An 18465-nucleotide genomic window follows, 5' to 3' on the forward strand; every position below is an offset into this window, starting at 1 on the left:
TTTTGAATGTACTGTTGAAAAGGTGTTTACCGCTATGATAAAATCGATGCTTTTAATTGATTTTCGTTTTTATAAAGCTATGGACTCTTTAAATGTTTTTGAAAAAATATGGTGTCATAGAGGAGCTTTATGTTCTATATTTGAAAATGAACTTCATTTTGCATCTTTTTTATAAAATGATGGGCCTTTGTGAAAACTGTTTTATGTGAGCATTTGTTTTGTTAAATAAAGGTGTTTGAAAATTCTCTCTCTCTCTCTCTCTCTCTCTCTCTCTCTCTCTCTCTCTCTCTCTCTTTTTAAAGGTCTCCTTCAAGGCACAAAAAGTTGAAGAAAAGTTGAATATTGCAAACTGTAAAGATGGCACGCCCATTGCCCAGGGTCTCTGATAAACACTCACAAGACACTCAGAAACGGATCCCTGATAAACACTCACAGGGCGTTAAAACCTCCACGGATAGTCTACATTAAAGCAACTTTAGATCAATATGAAGAGCTCACTTATACGCTTTCTTTTCCTCTTGCTCGCAATGGGTAAGGTTTTATTTATTTATTATTATTATTATTATAATTATTATTATTATTATGATTTTAAATATAGCTGCAACACTTTAGCTTTTTTTCTGCACTCTGTAAATATGCATTTCCTTACTCATGATTTATCATTCCCTTCCGTGTTTCTATAAATATGTGATAACACTTAAGAAGATGTAGAGAGCAGTTTAATATTGTTCAACAACGATTGCTTAGCCTGATATGTTAGTATATCTGTAATGTCACGCCAGCAGAGGGACCCCTCACCCATGGACTGACTGTTACCACTTCCTCTGCTGCTTCTATGGTTGCTTCCTGTTTGGCAGCCATATAAGGTGGTCCATGCCAAACAGGACCTTGCGAAGTATTGTTTTGCCTGTGCGGACTCTACCAAGCATTTTCCCTGTTTTCATTGCCTTGTTTTGTTATTGCCACGGTTTTTGTTTTGTTTCATAGTCACAGTTTTGCCTTGTTTCCATTGCCATAGTTTTGTCTAGTTTCATTGACTTGTTCGTTTGTTACTTTGGACTGTTCACTGGTATTTTGACGTTCTGCCTGTTTTCTGGATTACGCTATTGGTTTACCCTGGATAACACTGTTTGTTGTAGATTGACCTTGCCTGTCTTGACTACGATCTGCACAATGGATCTAGCTCGACTTGGATCTATTCACACTTCCATCGAGTCCCGTTACAATATCATGTAGACACAGAAAAAGTTAATTCTTTTTCTTGTTTTTTTTTTTTTTTGTTTGTTTGTTTTTTTCAACAAACTTACAAACGTACACAGTCGTTGCAGCCAGCCAGATAAAGAAGCTATACTTGTTTGGAACCCTTTTAGTTGTGTTTTAGTTGAGGCTTTTTTGAAATATTGTTTTATAATAATAATAATAATAATAATAATACATTTTAATCCAAAGAGATTTACACGGATCATGATTGCTAAATTTTTATCTCTGACTACTATTTGTGTTTGTGTATTTACTTTGTGTTTGTTCTTCAGGTGTGTGTGCTGATACTGATGGACCAAATTCAGTGTCAGTGATGGAGGGAGATTCAGTCACTCTAAACTCCGGTCTAATTGCAATACAGAGCGATGATGTAATTGAGTGGAGGTTTGATGGAAATCGTATAGCTAAAATCTCCAGCGAGTCCAGTGAGATCTCAGTGTGGATTAGTTCTGATGAGGCATTTTTAAACAGACTGCAACTGAACAATCAGACTGGAGATCTAAAGATCACAAACATCAAAACCACAAACTCTGGACAGTATACACTAATAATCAAAAGCAGCAGCGGGTCCTCAGACATGACATTCATTGTTAAAGGTATGTCTGTTTTTTAATATGTAAACGTGTGTGTGTGTATATATATATATATATATATATATATATGTGTGTGTGTGTGTGTGTGTGTGTGTGTGTGTGTATGTGTGTGTGTGTGTCTGTGTCTGTGTCTGTGTGTTATTTGTGTTATATTTCATCTGCAACAACAATGTGAACTTTTATAAACATCCTTTTGGCCATTAATTTTTAAATGGATCATCATGCATACATCTGAGTGGGCAAAGTACTTTACACCCACCGACTGGCAGATCAGAACTCTTTTATTTCCCATATGGTAGGAAGTTAAATTAAATAAAATGCGAAGGATGTTAACTGTTACAAGATGATTGATAGGCCAGTTCACAGTGACAGGGTGCGTGTAATGACAAAGCAGTCTGTCAAAGATGCAATTGTATGTGGTGTCTTAAAGCTTTCCTACTATTGTACTACACACTCAAAAATATGTACTTTTTGTTCATCAAAAGAGCACATACTTTAAGGATGTAGTAGGCACATCGGGATGCAGCAAATGTTTTTAACAGGCAGGAGCGTTTAATTAGGTTTGGAGCTAAACTCTGCAGGACTAGGGCCACTGAAAGATGCATAGCCCTGAAAGATGCATAAAGGTACCTAAAGGGGTACATATTAGCAGTGTTGGGAGTTGTGCATTAAGCCCAAAGTATACTTCACTTTTTTTTTCTTTTTTTTTCCCACATGTACGCAAGCGTATGCATACAGTGTAAATTTCGTCATCAGAATAATACATGTGTTTTACAGAAGAAAACAAAGCTAAAGAGACATAACAACAACAACAACAACAACAAAATGTTTATGGTTTAAAAGGTTTATGAGATTGCAGCAATTTTAGTTTATGAGAGTACAAAGACATTTTTATCTGTCATAATTTCTGATGAAAAATGGTGCAGACACTGGACAAAATGAAGCTTTCTAGAGCATGTGTCGACCTCTGCATTCACGTACACCTCAAATGGAGTGTACTTTGAAAGGCTGCATGTCCAACTGTACACATACGTGAAAAACGCATAAAAAAGTAACACAAGTTACACAATTAGATTACTTTTCTAAGTAGAGAAGTAACTTTGAAATTTACAATAAAATAACTGAGTTACTTTTTCCAAATACGTAATGGAAGTGTATTGACTGGCAGCTGTCCAGTTCCAAAAATTGGAAGTGAGGTCCAGAGGCATTTCCTTCAGTCTGAGGCTTTTTAATTTCACTTTAGTGTGAAAGGGCCTTTGCAGTTGCCACTAAAATAAAATAAAATAATAAAAACTCTTGTTGTTGTTAAAAAAACAATTAAGCAAGCTGACAAGCAAGCAGGTGACAAAACTAATGCAAGAGAAACTTGATGCATTACTTTCTATTATGTATGTATGTAAGTATGTATGTATGTATATATACATATATATAGGTTTACTTTATATAGAGTAACACAATATGCATTACTTTTAAAAGCAGCTTTTCCCAACACTGCATATAAGTATCTTAAGTGTACATATTAGTACCTCAGTGGTTCATAATCATACCTTTTGTAACTTATAGTTTGTCAACAGCATTTACAAAGCATTTCATTTTAAATGGGAACATGCAAATAAAATAATTTTATTGTCTGACCTCTTTTGTTTGTTTGGAAATTGACAAACCAGTATTTTAATATTTAATACAATATTGCTTTATTATTGGGAAAACTAAAAAATTCAGATTAATTATTTGGTAAAATGACAATCTTTAAATAGTGAATAGTATTTTGAACGTTTGGGTCTACAGTGCACAGATTTGTCTTAACCTCTTTTATTCAACACAGTAAAAAATAAAATGTAAAATATATTGTTTATTGTGGAAAATTAATTTCTACATGCACTGTAGAGTTAAAAAAATTCTACAGTACCATACACCTTTTACAACCTCAAAATGTAAATGCATTTCATTAACAAGCATCAAATCCAAGTGTACTTTGGTGCATCTGGATAAATGAAATATAATTATTTTTAGCTTTTTAAACAAAAGTTTTTTGGCCCTACTTTGCCCAGCCTCATCACTAACAACAGTCAAGTAAATGTGTTATATCAAGGCAAACCTGTAAAGGCAATGTGTACAAGGAGATCTGGCTTCAAACTGAAAAGGAGAAGACAGCAGCAACAGTTAAAACAGTAAAATTACAACATGTACACATTTTACAAAATTATTTATTTTTACAGGTTTACATTCAGTAACTGCTCTTAGTGATAAGGCTCACTGCAAAAAAAAAACAGTAACAAGAAATTGTGCAGACAAGTGTCACTCATTCAGCAGATGAGAATCCCTGATGTCAGCTGTGTTGCAGTTTGGAGCGTTTAGCCCAGGCTTGGTTCTACAGGGGTTTAAGCAAAAGCACCCACACTTGAAGCCGTAACAATAGCATGCTGGTTAAAGATATCTGGTAAACCCCAGAACATCTCCAAGCTCTGGTTCGTCAGAGCTTCTCCTGAATAAATGAGAGAGAGAAACAGAATTTGATAACCAGCTAACCAATATCAAGTAAATCTTTTTAAAACCCATTTTTATGAATAAATTCTGTTCAATTAAATACTGTTAGTTCAGCAGAAAGGTAAGTATATGCTAGTCATTCGAACATTGAAGAATTTAAAGATTTTAAGAACTAATAGATATTTTACTGTTAAAAGATTAGTTCACTTTCAAAATAAATAAATTAATTAATAAAAAAAAAATCCTGATAATTTATTCACCCCAAGAGGTTCATGTGTTTCTTTCATCAGTCAAAAAGAAATTAAGGTTTCTGAGGAAAACGGTCTCTACACAGTCCCAGCCAAGGAATAAGGGTCTTATTTATTGAATTAAAAAAAATAATAATAATAATAATAAAATAAATAAATAAAAATGTATTTTCTAAAAATTTATGTTTTCTAAAAATGTATTTTCTTTTTCTAAAAAAAAAAATAAATGTATATACTTTTTTTAACCACACCTTGTCTTGCACTAGCCTAACGTATTATGTAATCACGCACACATGAACTATGTAAAATGATTACATAGTTCCAACCCAGTGTTTACAAAGTGAATGTGCAAAGAAATTCAAACAATGTCGGATGATTGTGAAGTTGGTTAGTTTTTGCCCTACTGTACCTTTTTGAACCAAAGTGCACCAATGAAGAACGAACTGCACATGGCACTACCAACATGATTACATAATGCATGAGGTCGCAGATGAGCAAGATGAGTTTATGAAGTACATGTATATGATTTTTTTTTTTCCCTTCTTTTTTTGAAAAATGACTGGTTGTTTCGCTAGATAAAACACTTATTCCCCAGCTGGGATCATGTAGAGCCCTTTGAAGCTGCATTGAAACTGAATATTTAACCTTCAATCTGCTGACCACCATTGAAGTCCACTGTATGAAGAAAAATCCTGGAATGTTTTCCTCAAAAACATTAATTTCTTTTTGATTGAAGAAAGAAAGACATGAACATCTTGGATGACATAGGGGTGAGTAAGTAAATTATGATTATTACAGTCATGTTAAATTTGTCTAGGCCAAAGTAAGGAATTAGATACTTTTAACAGCTGATCACAAATCTGAACGGGTGCTGGGTTGAAAGTTTAAAGGGATAGTTCACCAAAAAATGAAAATTTAATGTTTATCTGCTTACCCCCAGGGCATCCAAGATGTAGGTGACTTTGTTTCTTCAGTAGAACAAAAACTAAGATTTTTAACTCAAATCTTGCAGTCTGTCATTCATAATGGCAGTCAATGGGATCCATGGCTTTGAGAGTCAAAAAACATACACAGACAAAACCAAATGAAACCCTGAGGCTTGTGATCATACATTGAGGCCTTAAGACATGAATTTGTGCAAGAAACTGAACAGTATTTAAATAATTTTTTACCTCTGATCCACCACAATGTCCAACTGTTCTGAGCTGGCGTGATGCGTCATTGTGCTCTGGCATAGTAGACGCATACGTGGAAGTGATCGTACCCACAATCTCTCTGCACTGTGTAAACACAGTATAGGTGCAACAGATCACTTCTGCAATTTGTGTTCTACTGAAAAAACAAAGTCACCTATATCTTGGATGCTTTGGGGATCAGCAGATAAACATCACATTTTCATTTTTTGGTGAACTATCCCTTTAAGTAGTACAAATGTAATCATAACACTTTTCCATGCACTTTGCTAAAATGTCATGTATAGTTGTGCTCATAATTTTACCCCTTTCAGAATATGCTAAATGTTCATTTTAACAAAATAAGAGGGATTTTTAGTACTGTCCTGAATAAACGATTTAGCATAATAGTCAAGACAAAATAATAACTACATTTATATAAATGACCCCGTTCAAAAGTTGACATACCCTTGAATCTTAACACTGTGTGTAATTTCCTGGATGATCCATGTTTTTATCTTTTGTGATAATTGTTCATGAGTTCCTTGTTTGTCTGCCTGCTGTTCTTTAGAAAAATCCTTCAGCTCCTGCACATAATTTGGTTTTTCCAGCATCTTCTACATATCTGAACACTTTCCAAAATTCACTATGATTTTGAGATCCATCTTTTCACACTAAGAAGAATTGAGGAACTCATACATAACTTGCAAATGGTGAAAACATTTATTGATACTTAAGAAGGCATTTTTCCCCCCATTTAGTATTGTACTATTGAAGGTACATAACTATTTACATGTCTTAGATACATAAGAAGTGCATCCTTCTGCATTTCAATACAGCAACTGTCAGTTTTGAATAACTGTGTGTATATGATATATCCAAAAATATAATATTATGGCAAAGGTGTTTGCAATGTAAGACAAATGTTTGCTTTTGAAATGTTTTAATGATATTTTGAATGCAATGCTTCATTTTGCAAGAGATGTGAGGCATTTTGCATTTTGTGCGTGCAATTCTTGAATTTGTGTGTAAAGTTTTGAAAAAGAGAGGCAAAGTTTTAAAATTGTGTGTAAGCAGTTGAAAAAAACTGTAATAGTAACAACTGAAAAGTTGAGTAACAGTAAAAATAATTAAAGCTGCAAGCAGCAATGAAAGGGCCCTCGCACATGGGCTCACCGCCGACCGGTAGCTTTAGGGAAACAGAGAACGGTGGGCAGTATGCTTTCAGTATAGTAAATACAGGAAGAAGGTGTCAGTCATTAATGTAAATGTAAAACATGTAAACATGTTAAATGTAGAACAAGTTACATCCTTTTGCCAGCAGTTGGCACTATGATTGAAGCTGACTATTAGCCATAAGACATTTTCAGGCCAGTACTCTTATCAAACGTGAAATTTGGGGCAGATCGGACATTGTGTGTTTAAGTATAATCATTTTCTGTCTTAAATTTATTTTAAATCAATTTTTAAATCTTTTTTTAAATTATTAAATCAATCAGTTTTTACAGGTCCGTGTAACGGTTTGCAGTTCTTTGTTCAATTTGCACCATCAAAATTAACCAGATAAAAATTGGCTTCAAACTTTCATTTTCCGTTTTTTTCAAATACCTCACAAACGAATAATTGTCTCTCTGTTTAATTTTCTAGTCTACAAGTTTAGGTTGTGGCATCCGAATAAGATTTTTGAACAAACATAAAACATGACTCGTTATTCTGATTTTCCATTTTTTTGTGTTTTGCGCTCGCGGTTGGTCCATACCATTACCGCCGGGGGAGGGGATGGGGGATTCGTTTACAGTCTGCAGCGGACCCAGAGCGCTGCCGCTTTATGCATAAGAAGGGTGCGATTTGCCAGTCTATGCATCCCTGCCTCTGCTGAATTATTTTTATCCCTGGTGGGGATAAAACATCCTGCGAACCTGCTTCCAAGTCCCGATCTAAAACAAATGATTCGCAATACGGGCTTTAAAGTCCCGTTTGAATCAAATGATTCGCGATACGCGCTTTAAAGTCCCGTTTGAATCAAATGATTCGCGATACGCGCTTCAAAATTCCCGTTTTGAATCAAATGATTCGCGATACACGCTTTAAAGTCCCGTTTAAATCAAATGATTCGCGATACGCGCTTAAAAGTCCCGTTTGAGTCAAATGATTCGCGATACGCGCTTTAAAGTCCCGTTTTGAATCAAATGATTCGCGATACGCGCTTCAAAATTCCCGTTTTGAATCAAATGATTCGCGATACACGCTTTAAAGTCCCGTTTAAATCAAATGATTCGCGATACGCGCTTAAAAGTCCCGTTTGAGTCAAATGATTCGCGATACGCGCTTTAAAGTCCCGTTTTGAATCAAATGATTCGCGATACGCGCTTCAAAATTCCCGTTTTGAATCAAATGATTCGCGATACAACTCATCCATCTTTTTGCCTTCTTGTATTAAGTGTGTCTACGCCCAGTCGTTGGCAATGATGCAGATTGCGTAGCTTCTTCTGTCAAGAGCGCGCACCGCCACCTACTGTTCTTAATCTATTGTTAATCTATGTTTATTCTGGATCCCAGCCCTGCAGTGTTTATCTTAAACCCTAGTTAAACACACATGAAAAGAACAGAGACAGTGCTGAAGGTCAGCTAGATCTTCAAATATAAATTAAAATGTATCTAACATGAGCATACATAAAAATGAGAAGTGCATTTATAGAACATAAGGCACTTGCATTGGTAATTACACACACAAAATATCGGATAAGAAGTAGATATCACAGTCCTCTAATGGTTTAACAAATAAAAGTTTAACAAAAAGTTTAACAAATGTGAGCACAGGTGTCATTTATAAGGCCTGTGAAGGTATCCTATTTGGCATGAGATTGGGTGGGTGGAGGGACTAAAAGGGTTTAGCACTTGCTGTGAGGATGCAGCACAGAAACAAAAAAAAAATTTTAAATAACACCTGATTCAGCTATGAATCAGAATATTATTTGAAAACTACAGTGTGTTGGAGTAGGGATGTAACTAAACTCTGAAAGTCTGTGGTCTGGATTAGACGGCATTTCTTAAATTTTGAATATTTCTTCATGGCTATATATTCTGTCCCCTTACCTTAACCATACCTCTAAACATAAAAAAAACTCTATGCATTTTTTTGGTTTAACAAATATATGAATAAAATAAATAAATAAGTAAAACATCATTCTGTATAACCTATAAGCTAATTTAGGTTACGAATAAATTGTATAGATAAAGCGAGCAAACAACACAATATCAAAGGAGCTTGAAACTCCGAATCAGTAAACCACGTGCGTCGTAAAATGATTTACTGTTTCGAAGCGCTTCAGTCGGATCGCGAATCAGTTGATTCAGAACGGGACTTTAAAGCGAGTATCGTGAATCATTTTATTCAAACGGAACTTTAAAGCGCGTATCGTGAAACATTTGATTCAAACGGGACTTTAAAGCGAGTATCGTGAATCATTTGATTCAAAACGGGACTTTAGAGAGAGTTTTGCGAATCATTTGATTCAAAACGGGACTTTAAAGCCTGTATCGCGAATCATTTGATTCAAAACGGGACTTTAAAGCGCGTCTCGCGAATCATTTGATTCAAAACGGGACTTTAAAGCGCGTCTCGCGAATCATTTGATTCAAAACGGGACTTTAAAGCGCGTATCGCGAATCATTTGATTCAAAACGGGACTTTAAAGCGCGTATCGCGAATCATTTGATTCAAAACGGGACTTTAAAGCGCGTATCGCGAATCATTTGATTCAAAACGGGACTTTAAAGCGCGTATCGCGAATCATTTGATTCAAAACGAGACTTTAAAGCGCGTATCGCGAATTATTTGATTCAAACGGGACTTTAAAGCCTGTATCGCGAATCATTTGATTCAAACGGGACTTTAAAGCGCGTATCGCGAATCATTTGATTCAAACGGGACTTTAAAGCGCGTATCGCGAATCATTTGATTCAAACGGGACTTTAAAGCGCGTATCGCGAATCATTTGATTCAAAACGAGACTTTAAAGCGCGTATCGCGAATTATTTGATTCAAACGGGACTTTAAAGCCTGTATCGCGAATCATTTGATTCAAACGGGACTTTAAAGCGCGTATCGCGAATCATTTGATTCAAACGGGACTTTAAAGCGCGTATCGCGAATCATTTGATTCAAACGGGACTTTAAAGCCCGTATTGCGAATCATTTGTTTTAGATCGGGACTTAGAAGCAGGTTCGCAGGATGTTTTATCCCCACCAGGGATAAAAATAATTCAGCAGAGGCAGGGATGCATAGACTGGCAAATCGCACCCTTCTTATGCATAAAGCGGCAGCGCTCTGGGTCCGCTGCAGACTGTAAACGAATCCCCCATCCCCTCCCCCGGCGGTAATGGTATGGACCAACCGCGAATCAGAATAACGAGTCATGTTTTATGTTTGTTCAAAAATCTTATTCGGATGCCACAACCTAAACTTGTAGACTAGAAAATTAAACAGAGAGACAATTATTCGTTTGTGAGGTATTTGAAAAAAACGGAAAATGAAAGTTTGAAGCCAATTTTTATCTGGTTAATTTTGATGGTGCAAATTGAACAAAGAACTGCAAACCGTTACACGGACCGTTTTATTTCCTTTTTTGTGATTATTGTTTTTATTATTGCTTTTTTGATTATTCTATTTCCTTTTATGTAAAGCGCTTTGAATTACCTTTGTGTATGAAATGTGCTATATAAATAAAATTGCCTTGCCTTGCCTAATCATGCTAAAACATGTTAACAACATGTTAAATCATGTAAGCAATGTGTTAATTCATGCTAGCTGCTTCCATACTATTACAACTGCTTCAAACTTTCAGGCTAGGCTTTCTCAAGCCAACTTAAAGTTTGTTCTCAAACTTTACTCATCTAGTTTAAATTAACCTATATACACAGGTAAACAGAAATAGACATAAACAGATACAAAATAATATATATAAATAATTTAATACTTTTCTGACCCAAATTATTCAGGGTGGTCACACATACGTATATATATAAATATTAGGGGTGGAGCCGAACCCGAATATGGTATTCGGAAAGGCACAAATAGCGTGCTTTTTACAAATACTTATTTCGAAAAAATACTTAAAAAAATATTTGTATTCGGGAACAAGAAAAACTTTATATCAAAAAGCTGCGTTTCCTCATGAGACCGCAGTGCAGGCCCGCATGAGCGAGTGAGTGAGTGACATTCAGGAGTCGGAGGGGTTGGGGGCAGGGCTCGAAATTGCGACCGTTTTGGTCGCATATGCTCCCAAAATTTAATCTGCGCGACCTCAAAATATATTCGGAAGCATTTGTGCGAGTGCGAGAAATCGTTGTGGTGCGACTTGTTTTTATTTCTTTACAAAACTTTCGCTAGCCTAATACTGCCCAGACTGCTGTGAGCTGATACAGTGACCGTTGCGCCGTTCTCTCCAACATTACATAACTAACTAAAGTTGATCTTTACATTCTTAACTTTAATGCAGATTTTAGATATTAGCCGTCAATCACTCCCTGTCACTGACACTGCGCTCCGCGCCGCTGAAACTCGGAACCGGCCGTTTCTTTTCTCTCTTAACCAACCTCTGTTCCAGATTTGCACAAACTACATTGCAATTAGGGGTGTGTGATATGACGATTTTTGATTGTGGAGAATTAAAATGTCTCCACAATCTGCTTTTGAAGAAATATACTATATTTTGTGCAACAGCGCACATTCTGGCATACATTCACATAAAATGATAACTCCACTCACGCAGGGGCGTAATTTCCACTGGGGACACACTTTTCAAAATCCCGTTTGTGTCCCACCACTTTCAAATTGTTTTGTTAAATTAATGTCTTGTATTGTAGAATGGCCGCTCAGCACCGCAGAGAGTTTAGCGCCATCGTTAAAACGAAACCGAAAGTAAAACGCGCGCGCGTATTCAAAAGCAATTTTAATACCCCACGTTTAGAGAGCGACTCCCCAGTTAACCTTAGCATAGCCTCCCGTCACTCATTAACTTAGTTGAAACTCCTCACATGGATTTGGGCAACCAAATAGAAAAGAGTGTGGCTGCTGCTGAGCCATCTCTTGGTCCTCCACCAGCCAAAAAAAGTGTGTAGAAGTGTAACGCAAAAAAACTGGATTTTTACGCCTATTTTGAATTTTACTGGAATACAAATACAAATACAAATACTTTTCCCCCTCAACAAATACAGATACAAATACCGGCTGCTTTGCACACCCCTAATAAATATAAATACGTATATATATAAATAGTGTAGTAAATTTTGTAATACAACATTTGACATCACCCACAAGGGTAAGCAGCTTGCTAAACGATTTAAAGTACTGATTAATGATTTAAAGTAATGTCTGATTTGAAAATAGTTTTCACAGGATTAATTTTGAGTTTTTAAACTTTCGAATAATAGGATGATTGCTAAAATATGTGATGGGGAAAAAACATTAATAAAAAGCTAAGATTTCTGAAATGTACATCTAATTCATGGCATCTTCTCTGGTATCACTGTGAAGAATCTTTTAAAGCACCTTTATTTTTAAGAGTGAACTTTCAGTTCATTAGTGAGAGTCTGAGTCTGAGGCTTCTGTACAATAAATTTCACCAAACAGAGAGTCACAGTGGGCAATTGCATCAACAATTACCAATATGTGCAAGTAACAAGCACATATATGTATTTTGTTTGTATGTTTTTTATGTACTAGCAGTGCAGTGTTATAATTGTGGTATTAATTTTCAGGAATTATGCTTTCAGAATGATGGAATGCTTTCAGCATTTGATGGAAATGTCCTGTTAGACTTGAAATATGCTTTTACGACCAGTAAAGTGTTGTTGCAGAGTGCATAAATCAAACAACTGAGAGTTAAATGAGCTTTAGCAGACTAAAAGAATTTAAGTGAGAAGTGTGAAAAATATGTTTGTATGTATTTAATTCACGTCTGAGTATGTTTGTGTTTCATGTGTTTGTAGTTGTAACAAACGCAGTGAAGAAACTGTCAGCGAAGGAGGGAGATTCTGTTACTCTACACACTCATACTGAAATACAGAACGATGATCTGATATTGTGGATGTTTGGAAACACTGTCATAGCTAAAATTGACAAAGCTGCCCAACGATTCTCCATATCTGATTATCCTGATGGAAGATTCAGAGACAGACTGAAGCTGAATAATCAGACTGGATCTCTGACCATCACAAACACCAAAACTACAGACTCTGGACTTTATGAACTGAAGATCAGCAGCAGCAGACGCTCCATAAACAGGAGAGTCACTGTTACTGTCACTGGTGAGTAGATCAAATCTGTCAATATAAAAGTGATCTTATTTAGATCAGAGCTCTAACAACAATTTTACAGTTAAATTAATACACATGTTCACAACTCTACACTTAATTTGAATAGTTAGACATAACATTTGTATTTTAAACTGTTGTAATTTGTTAGTTAATAAAGAAAATACTAAGACAGTTCAGCTGCATAATTCATACCGCAGTGCATTGTGGCACAAATCATTCTGATTGTCACCCTGGACCCTTTTCACAAGACTGTGATGACGCATTTTAACGGTCATCGTCGTCATAAATCCAATTTAAAAAACTTCCAAGTTGTTGTTTTTTTTCCATTTGGTCTCAGGATTGCAAGTTTCTCTCTTAAGAGAATGGGTATTGCTGTTGTACTGTGTACTTGTATGTTTTTCTCTAAACTTTTTCAGTTTGATGGGGGCAACAGCATGTAATGTATTAGAGAAGATAGTGCCCTTGTTGCTAGTCATTTTGTCTAGTTTGTGTGTAATTAGGGGCACAGAGCAGTTGAGATAAATCAGGCAGGTTATTTGTGAATCTATCTTTGGTGGCTGGAACAATAGTTCTGCCAAGACAATAACACGGAGCCATATAGTTAATATCAGTAATACGCAGCATGCATGATGAGAATATCACTATATATTGTTGTAACACCACCACCCTGACTAATCTGATGGGGCTCATGCTTATAACAGTAATTTTAGACCAATATAATCATTTGGTTTTAGCCAGGTTTCAGTTAAGCAGAGTACATCAAAACTATTATTTGTGATCATTTCATTTACAATAACTGCTTTGGGTGCGAGTGATCTAATGTTTAGGAGCCCAAGCTTTAATTTTTGTAAATTTATTTAGCATTTTTTCTTGTTTCGTCATGATCAGATTTGTTTTGTCAAGAAAAAAATGTATATTATAAAATAGTATAGTAAAATAGTGAAGTTTTGTAATACAACATTTGACATCACCCACAAGGGCGAGGAGCTTGCTAAACTATTTAAAGTACTGTTTAATGATTTAAAGTAATGTCTGATTTGAAAATAGTTTTCACGGAATTAATTTTGAGTTTTTGAACTTTTGAATAATACCTAATTTAGGATGATTACTAATTTATGTGATGGGAGCGGGGATGGGGGGGTGTCTGAAGTGTACATCTAATTCATGGCATCTTCTGTGGCATCACTGTGAAGAATCTTTTAAAGCACCTTCATTTTTAAGAGTGAACTTCCACACAGACAGTAATGAGTCTCTGAGTCTTCTGTACAATAAATTTCACCAATCAGAGAGTCACAGTGAGCAATTGCATCAACAATCACTGAGTAACAAGCACATATGTTATTTTTTTTTTTTTTATGTACTAGCAGTACAGTGTTATAATTGTAGTATTAATTTTCAGGAATAGTTTACTGTTTTAATTATTTAAATTACATTTCTCTTCTTCTCTTTCTCATTCCTTTGATGGAAATGTCCTGCTAGACTTGAAATATGCTTTTATGACCAGTAAAGTGTTGTTGCAGAGTGTATACATTAAACAACTGAGAGTTAAATGAGCTTTAATAGACTTTAAGTGAGAAGTGTGAAAAATCTTTTTGTATGTATTTAATTCATGTGAGTAGCTGTTCCTCACTGTTCTTCATGTGTTTGTAGTTGTAACAGATGCAGTGAAGACAGTGTCAGTGGAGGAGGGAGATTCTGTTACTCTACACACTGATACTGAAATACAGAGCAATGATCTGATACAGTGGATGTTTGGAAACACTGTCATAGCTAAAATTGACAAAGCTGCCCAACCATTCCACACATATGATGGTCCTGATGGAAGATTCAGAGACAGACTGAAGCTGGATCATCAGACTGGATCTCTGACCATCACAAACACCAGAACCACAGACTCTGGACTTTATGACCTGAGGATCAGCAGCAGCAACAGACGCAACATAAACAGGAGATTCACTGTTACTGTTACTGGTGAGTAGATCAAATCTGTCAATATAAAAGTGATCTTATTTAGATCAGAGCTCTAACAACAATTTTACAGTTAAACGAACACAAGTGTTCACAACAGCTTAATTTGAATAGTTAAACATAACTTTTGTATTTTAAATTCTTGTAATTTGTTAGTTAATAAAGAAAATACTAAGACAGTTCAGCTGCATAATTCATACCGCAGTGCATGCTGGGAGTCATGGATGAGTTTTATACTATGCTAGTGTCTTTAAATGGTTGATAATTATGTCTGTCCTAATTCAAGAGGTCAGAACTGTCCGTCCTGACTGGGCTTATTTCACTCCTCCCCTCAATACAGCCATCGACTCTCGTCTAAATTTCAGGCGAGGCTACACGTGTCTCAAATGAGCCTATTGTGTGCAGAGACGTGGTCTCATTGGTTTAATGACTAATGAGTCTGATGGCCTTGATTAGCTAGTTCACGTGTGTTATTTAGGATTGGAGCTAAACTCTCAAACTGTAGCATCACAGAGTTACTGTAACCAGATATGTGAAATTAATAACACATCACATTTCCTATGAAAGATTAGACTCTGGATGAGAGCAGGACATCACATGATGATGATCACAACATGGACAATAAGTAATCAAGATCATCTGGTTTCATTTTTTCTGGTCTTTTCTTGCTATAGCAAATGTGTCTTATAAACACAGCCAAAATACAGTGCACTATGTGATTTTGGACACCTCTGATTAGTGAAAGACAGGGATAATGTTCAGGAAATCTGACTGAATACAGTCATTATTTTTGCAGTTCTTTTTGATGATGCTAGTGGCACTTAAATAACTTAATGCATCTTTGGCGAGGCTGAATAAGTTTTCTAAATACAAACTTCTATGACTGAATTCCTTGCATGAGGCTAATTGTGAAATACAATTTACGATCTCTGTAGTTCTTTGTTGGCTAGGGCTGCAACGATTAATCACACGATGTCGTGAGGCATGTTTAGTCAATGAAGCCGATACTTTGATTAGTAGTAAAGCTCCATCACGTGCGTTCAGCTGGAGCGGCAAGTAATACACAGAGCCGTAAAGCACGATTTTAGTTTATCAAGTGCCAAACCTTACTGGAGTTAATACAGTTTTTTTTTTTTTTTTTTTTTTATGCATCAGACACATTGACACAAATGAAAATTCTGTCATCATTTACTGACCTTTAAGTTTTTAAAACCTGCATTAGTTTTTGTCTTTTGTTGAACACGAAAGAAGATATTTTAAAGAATACAGGGCTTGGGCCTGTCATCATATATTATTGTTTGTTATAGATCAGACACACATTCACAGCAATGACCAGTTTTGGGTAAAGTTACTTCTAAAAGTAATGCATTACAATATTACATTACTGCCTAAAAATGTAACTAATTGTGTTACTTAGTTACTTTTTAATAGAAAAAAATAACAATAGCACTGTTATTTGAGAAAAAAAGTCAAGAGAGAAAACTGAAGTCAAGAGAGGTCTCAGTCAGTAATTGGAAAACAAGTACAAGAAAAATAAGTAACTTGCATTACTTATTTAAAAAAGTAAAGTGTACTTAAAGTTCTGGAGGACGTTAAGCACTAGAATTACATTTGATGAATTAAATCTAGGGTGTACTCATTTCCGCAGTCCTTCATTTAAACAAAGTTGGCTAATTTACTTATTTAACAGAAAATATTGGCATATATATATACTGTTTGTTACATATATAAGTACTTAAGTATCTGTAAGTTTGTTATAGATTAGACACACGTTCACACTAATGACTGTCTGTCTTTAGCTGTTTCAGGTTCAGGTCTGGCTACAGGGATTGGTGTTGGTGTTGGTGTTGGTGTTCTGTTGGCTGGAGCTGTCTACTGGTTCAAGAAATCTAAACAAAAAAACATTAGGGGTAAGTATCATACAACACAGTTCATATAATATAAAATATAAAAAACTTAAGATAATAATGTTTGATCTCAGCAGCACTTTCAGCATGTTTGTGTTTGTAGGAGTGTGATGTGCCTTCATTACTGAGATATGAATTCATTAATGTTGTTTATTTAAATATCATACCAACATTAACATAATTAATACAAATATTGTGATTTTTTTGATTGACTTTTTTCACCAAAAGAAGACATACAAATTACTGACACACTGGCCATCATTCAGATATTAACTTATTTGAGAACAGATGTGTATATAGGATGTTGTATATGATACTGCAATTTAAAATAAAGACATTTACTAGGTTTAACAACAGATATTTCATTCAATTATTATTTTTGAATTTTTAGCCTTACATATTTATTATATATTTGGTCATTTATTATTTTTTTCTTCACTGCTTGAAACGCTATTAATAAGTGATCCAACATTTTCTTTTTAAGTGGCACTGTAGTGTTCTGCACAACACAGATTATTAGTCAAGTAAGATGGTAAATTTAGCAATTAACAAAAATCTTCATTTTTCAAACAGTTAAAGTTAAAGCAGGAGCTCTTACTCTGTGTTCATAACCCTCAGCATTTAATGTTTGTTACTGTGGCTTCATTAATTCATTTATTAAATTATTGTAAAAATTATTACAATGTTGCATTTGCGTTATATGATGAGTTTGTTTTTCTCTTTTGAACTTAAGTGATTTTTTTTTTTCCTGTTTCCTCACAGGTGTTGAAGAGAATATACAATCCATGCTTTGAATGGGACACAGGACTCAAATGATCCTGCTAATGAAGAGAATAATTTGGCCAGTGATCCTTCAGAGAATAACAGCAGTTTGTAATCGCTATAAAAATATACACGTGAAGTCAACCCATTTTGTGATTTTTTGACCATTTTGTTTTGTGATATGAAACTAATGAGTGAAGACTTTAAATTGCTTTGACATGAATAGAGAAACATGCTTTGGTTTATGTAACGGTTTGCTGTTTGTGCTGATACTGATATTGCACTGATGATATTATGTTGTTTTTTACTAAGAGCCAGTTTGGCTGATTCATTGTGATGCAGGATGTTACACTGTGAAATGGCTGCAAAATTTTGCAGGAATGATCTCAAGCTAATGAATGTATATATGCTTTTATTCTTGTTTTTGTTTATTTGATGCTCTTGCACTGTTACATCACACATATTTGTGCTTTATTGAAGTGTTCATGCTTAAATATTTTGTATGGTACAAATAGTACCCATAGACACCATTATATATATTTTTAATCTGTCTGTCGCTCAATAAGATGCGAATGCGATATCTGATATGTGTGTTTATACAGGAGTTACAGATGATCTTACTGTCTAAACATTTCATTCCTTCAGCTTTTGCTTGTTTAGAAACCAGTGTCATAACAAGAAAACACATCACAATATTCTCAGTTCACATTTTCAGTATTATGACAATAAAATGTTGTGTTATTAATT

The 18465-nt window shown here is 35.1% G+C and overlaps 1 protein-coding gene across 2 annotated transcripts; it reads left to right on the plus strand.

The window, feature by feature from the left end:
• Window positions 1–401: 401 nt before the first annotated feature.
• Window positions 402–18465, plus strand: LOC127161608 (uncharacterized). 2 transcript variants are annotated; one of them, XM_051104337.1, is made up of 6 exons: window positions 402–531; window positions 1533–1856; window positions 12755–13072; window positions 14732–15052; window positions 16858–16959; window positions 17719–18465. In XM_051104337.1, exons 1-6 carry the CDS (start codon window positions 486–488, stop codon window positions 17748–17750), a joined length of 1143 nt encoding a protein of 380 aa, XP_050960294.1. In that variant the 5' UTR covers window positions 402–485; the 3' UTR covers window positions 17751–18465. The 2 variants fall into 2 exon arrangements, with proteins under 2 accessions (XP_050960294.1, XP_050960293.1); XM_051104336.1 differs by having other exon boundaries at window positions 403–531; window positions 16849–16959.

The sequence above is a fragment of the Labeo rohita genome, unplaced genomic scaffold (genome assembly GCF_022985175.1).
Source record: "Labeo rohita strain BAU-BD-2019 unplaced genomic scaffold, IGBB_LRoh.1.0 scaffold_684, whole genome shotgun sequence".
Lineage (NCBI taxonomy): Eukaryota > Metazoa > Chordata > Actinopteri > Cypriniformes > Cyprinidae > Labeo > Labeo rohita.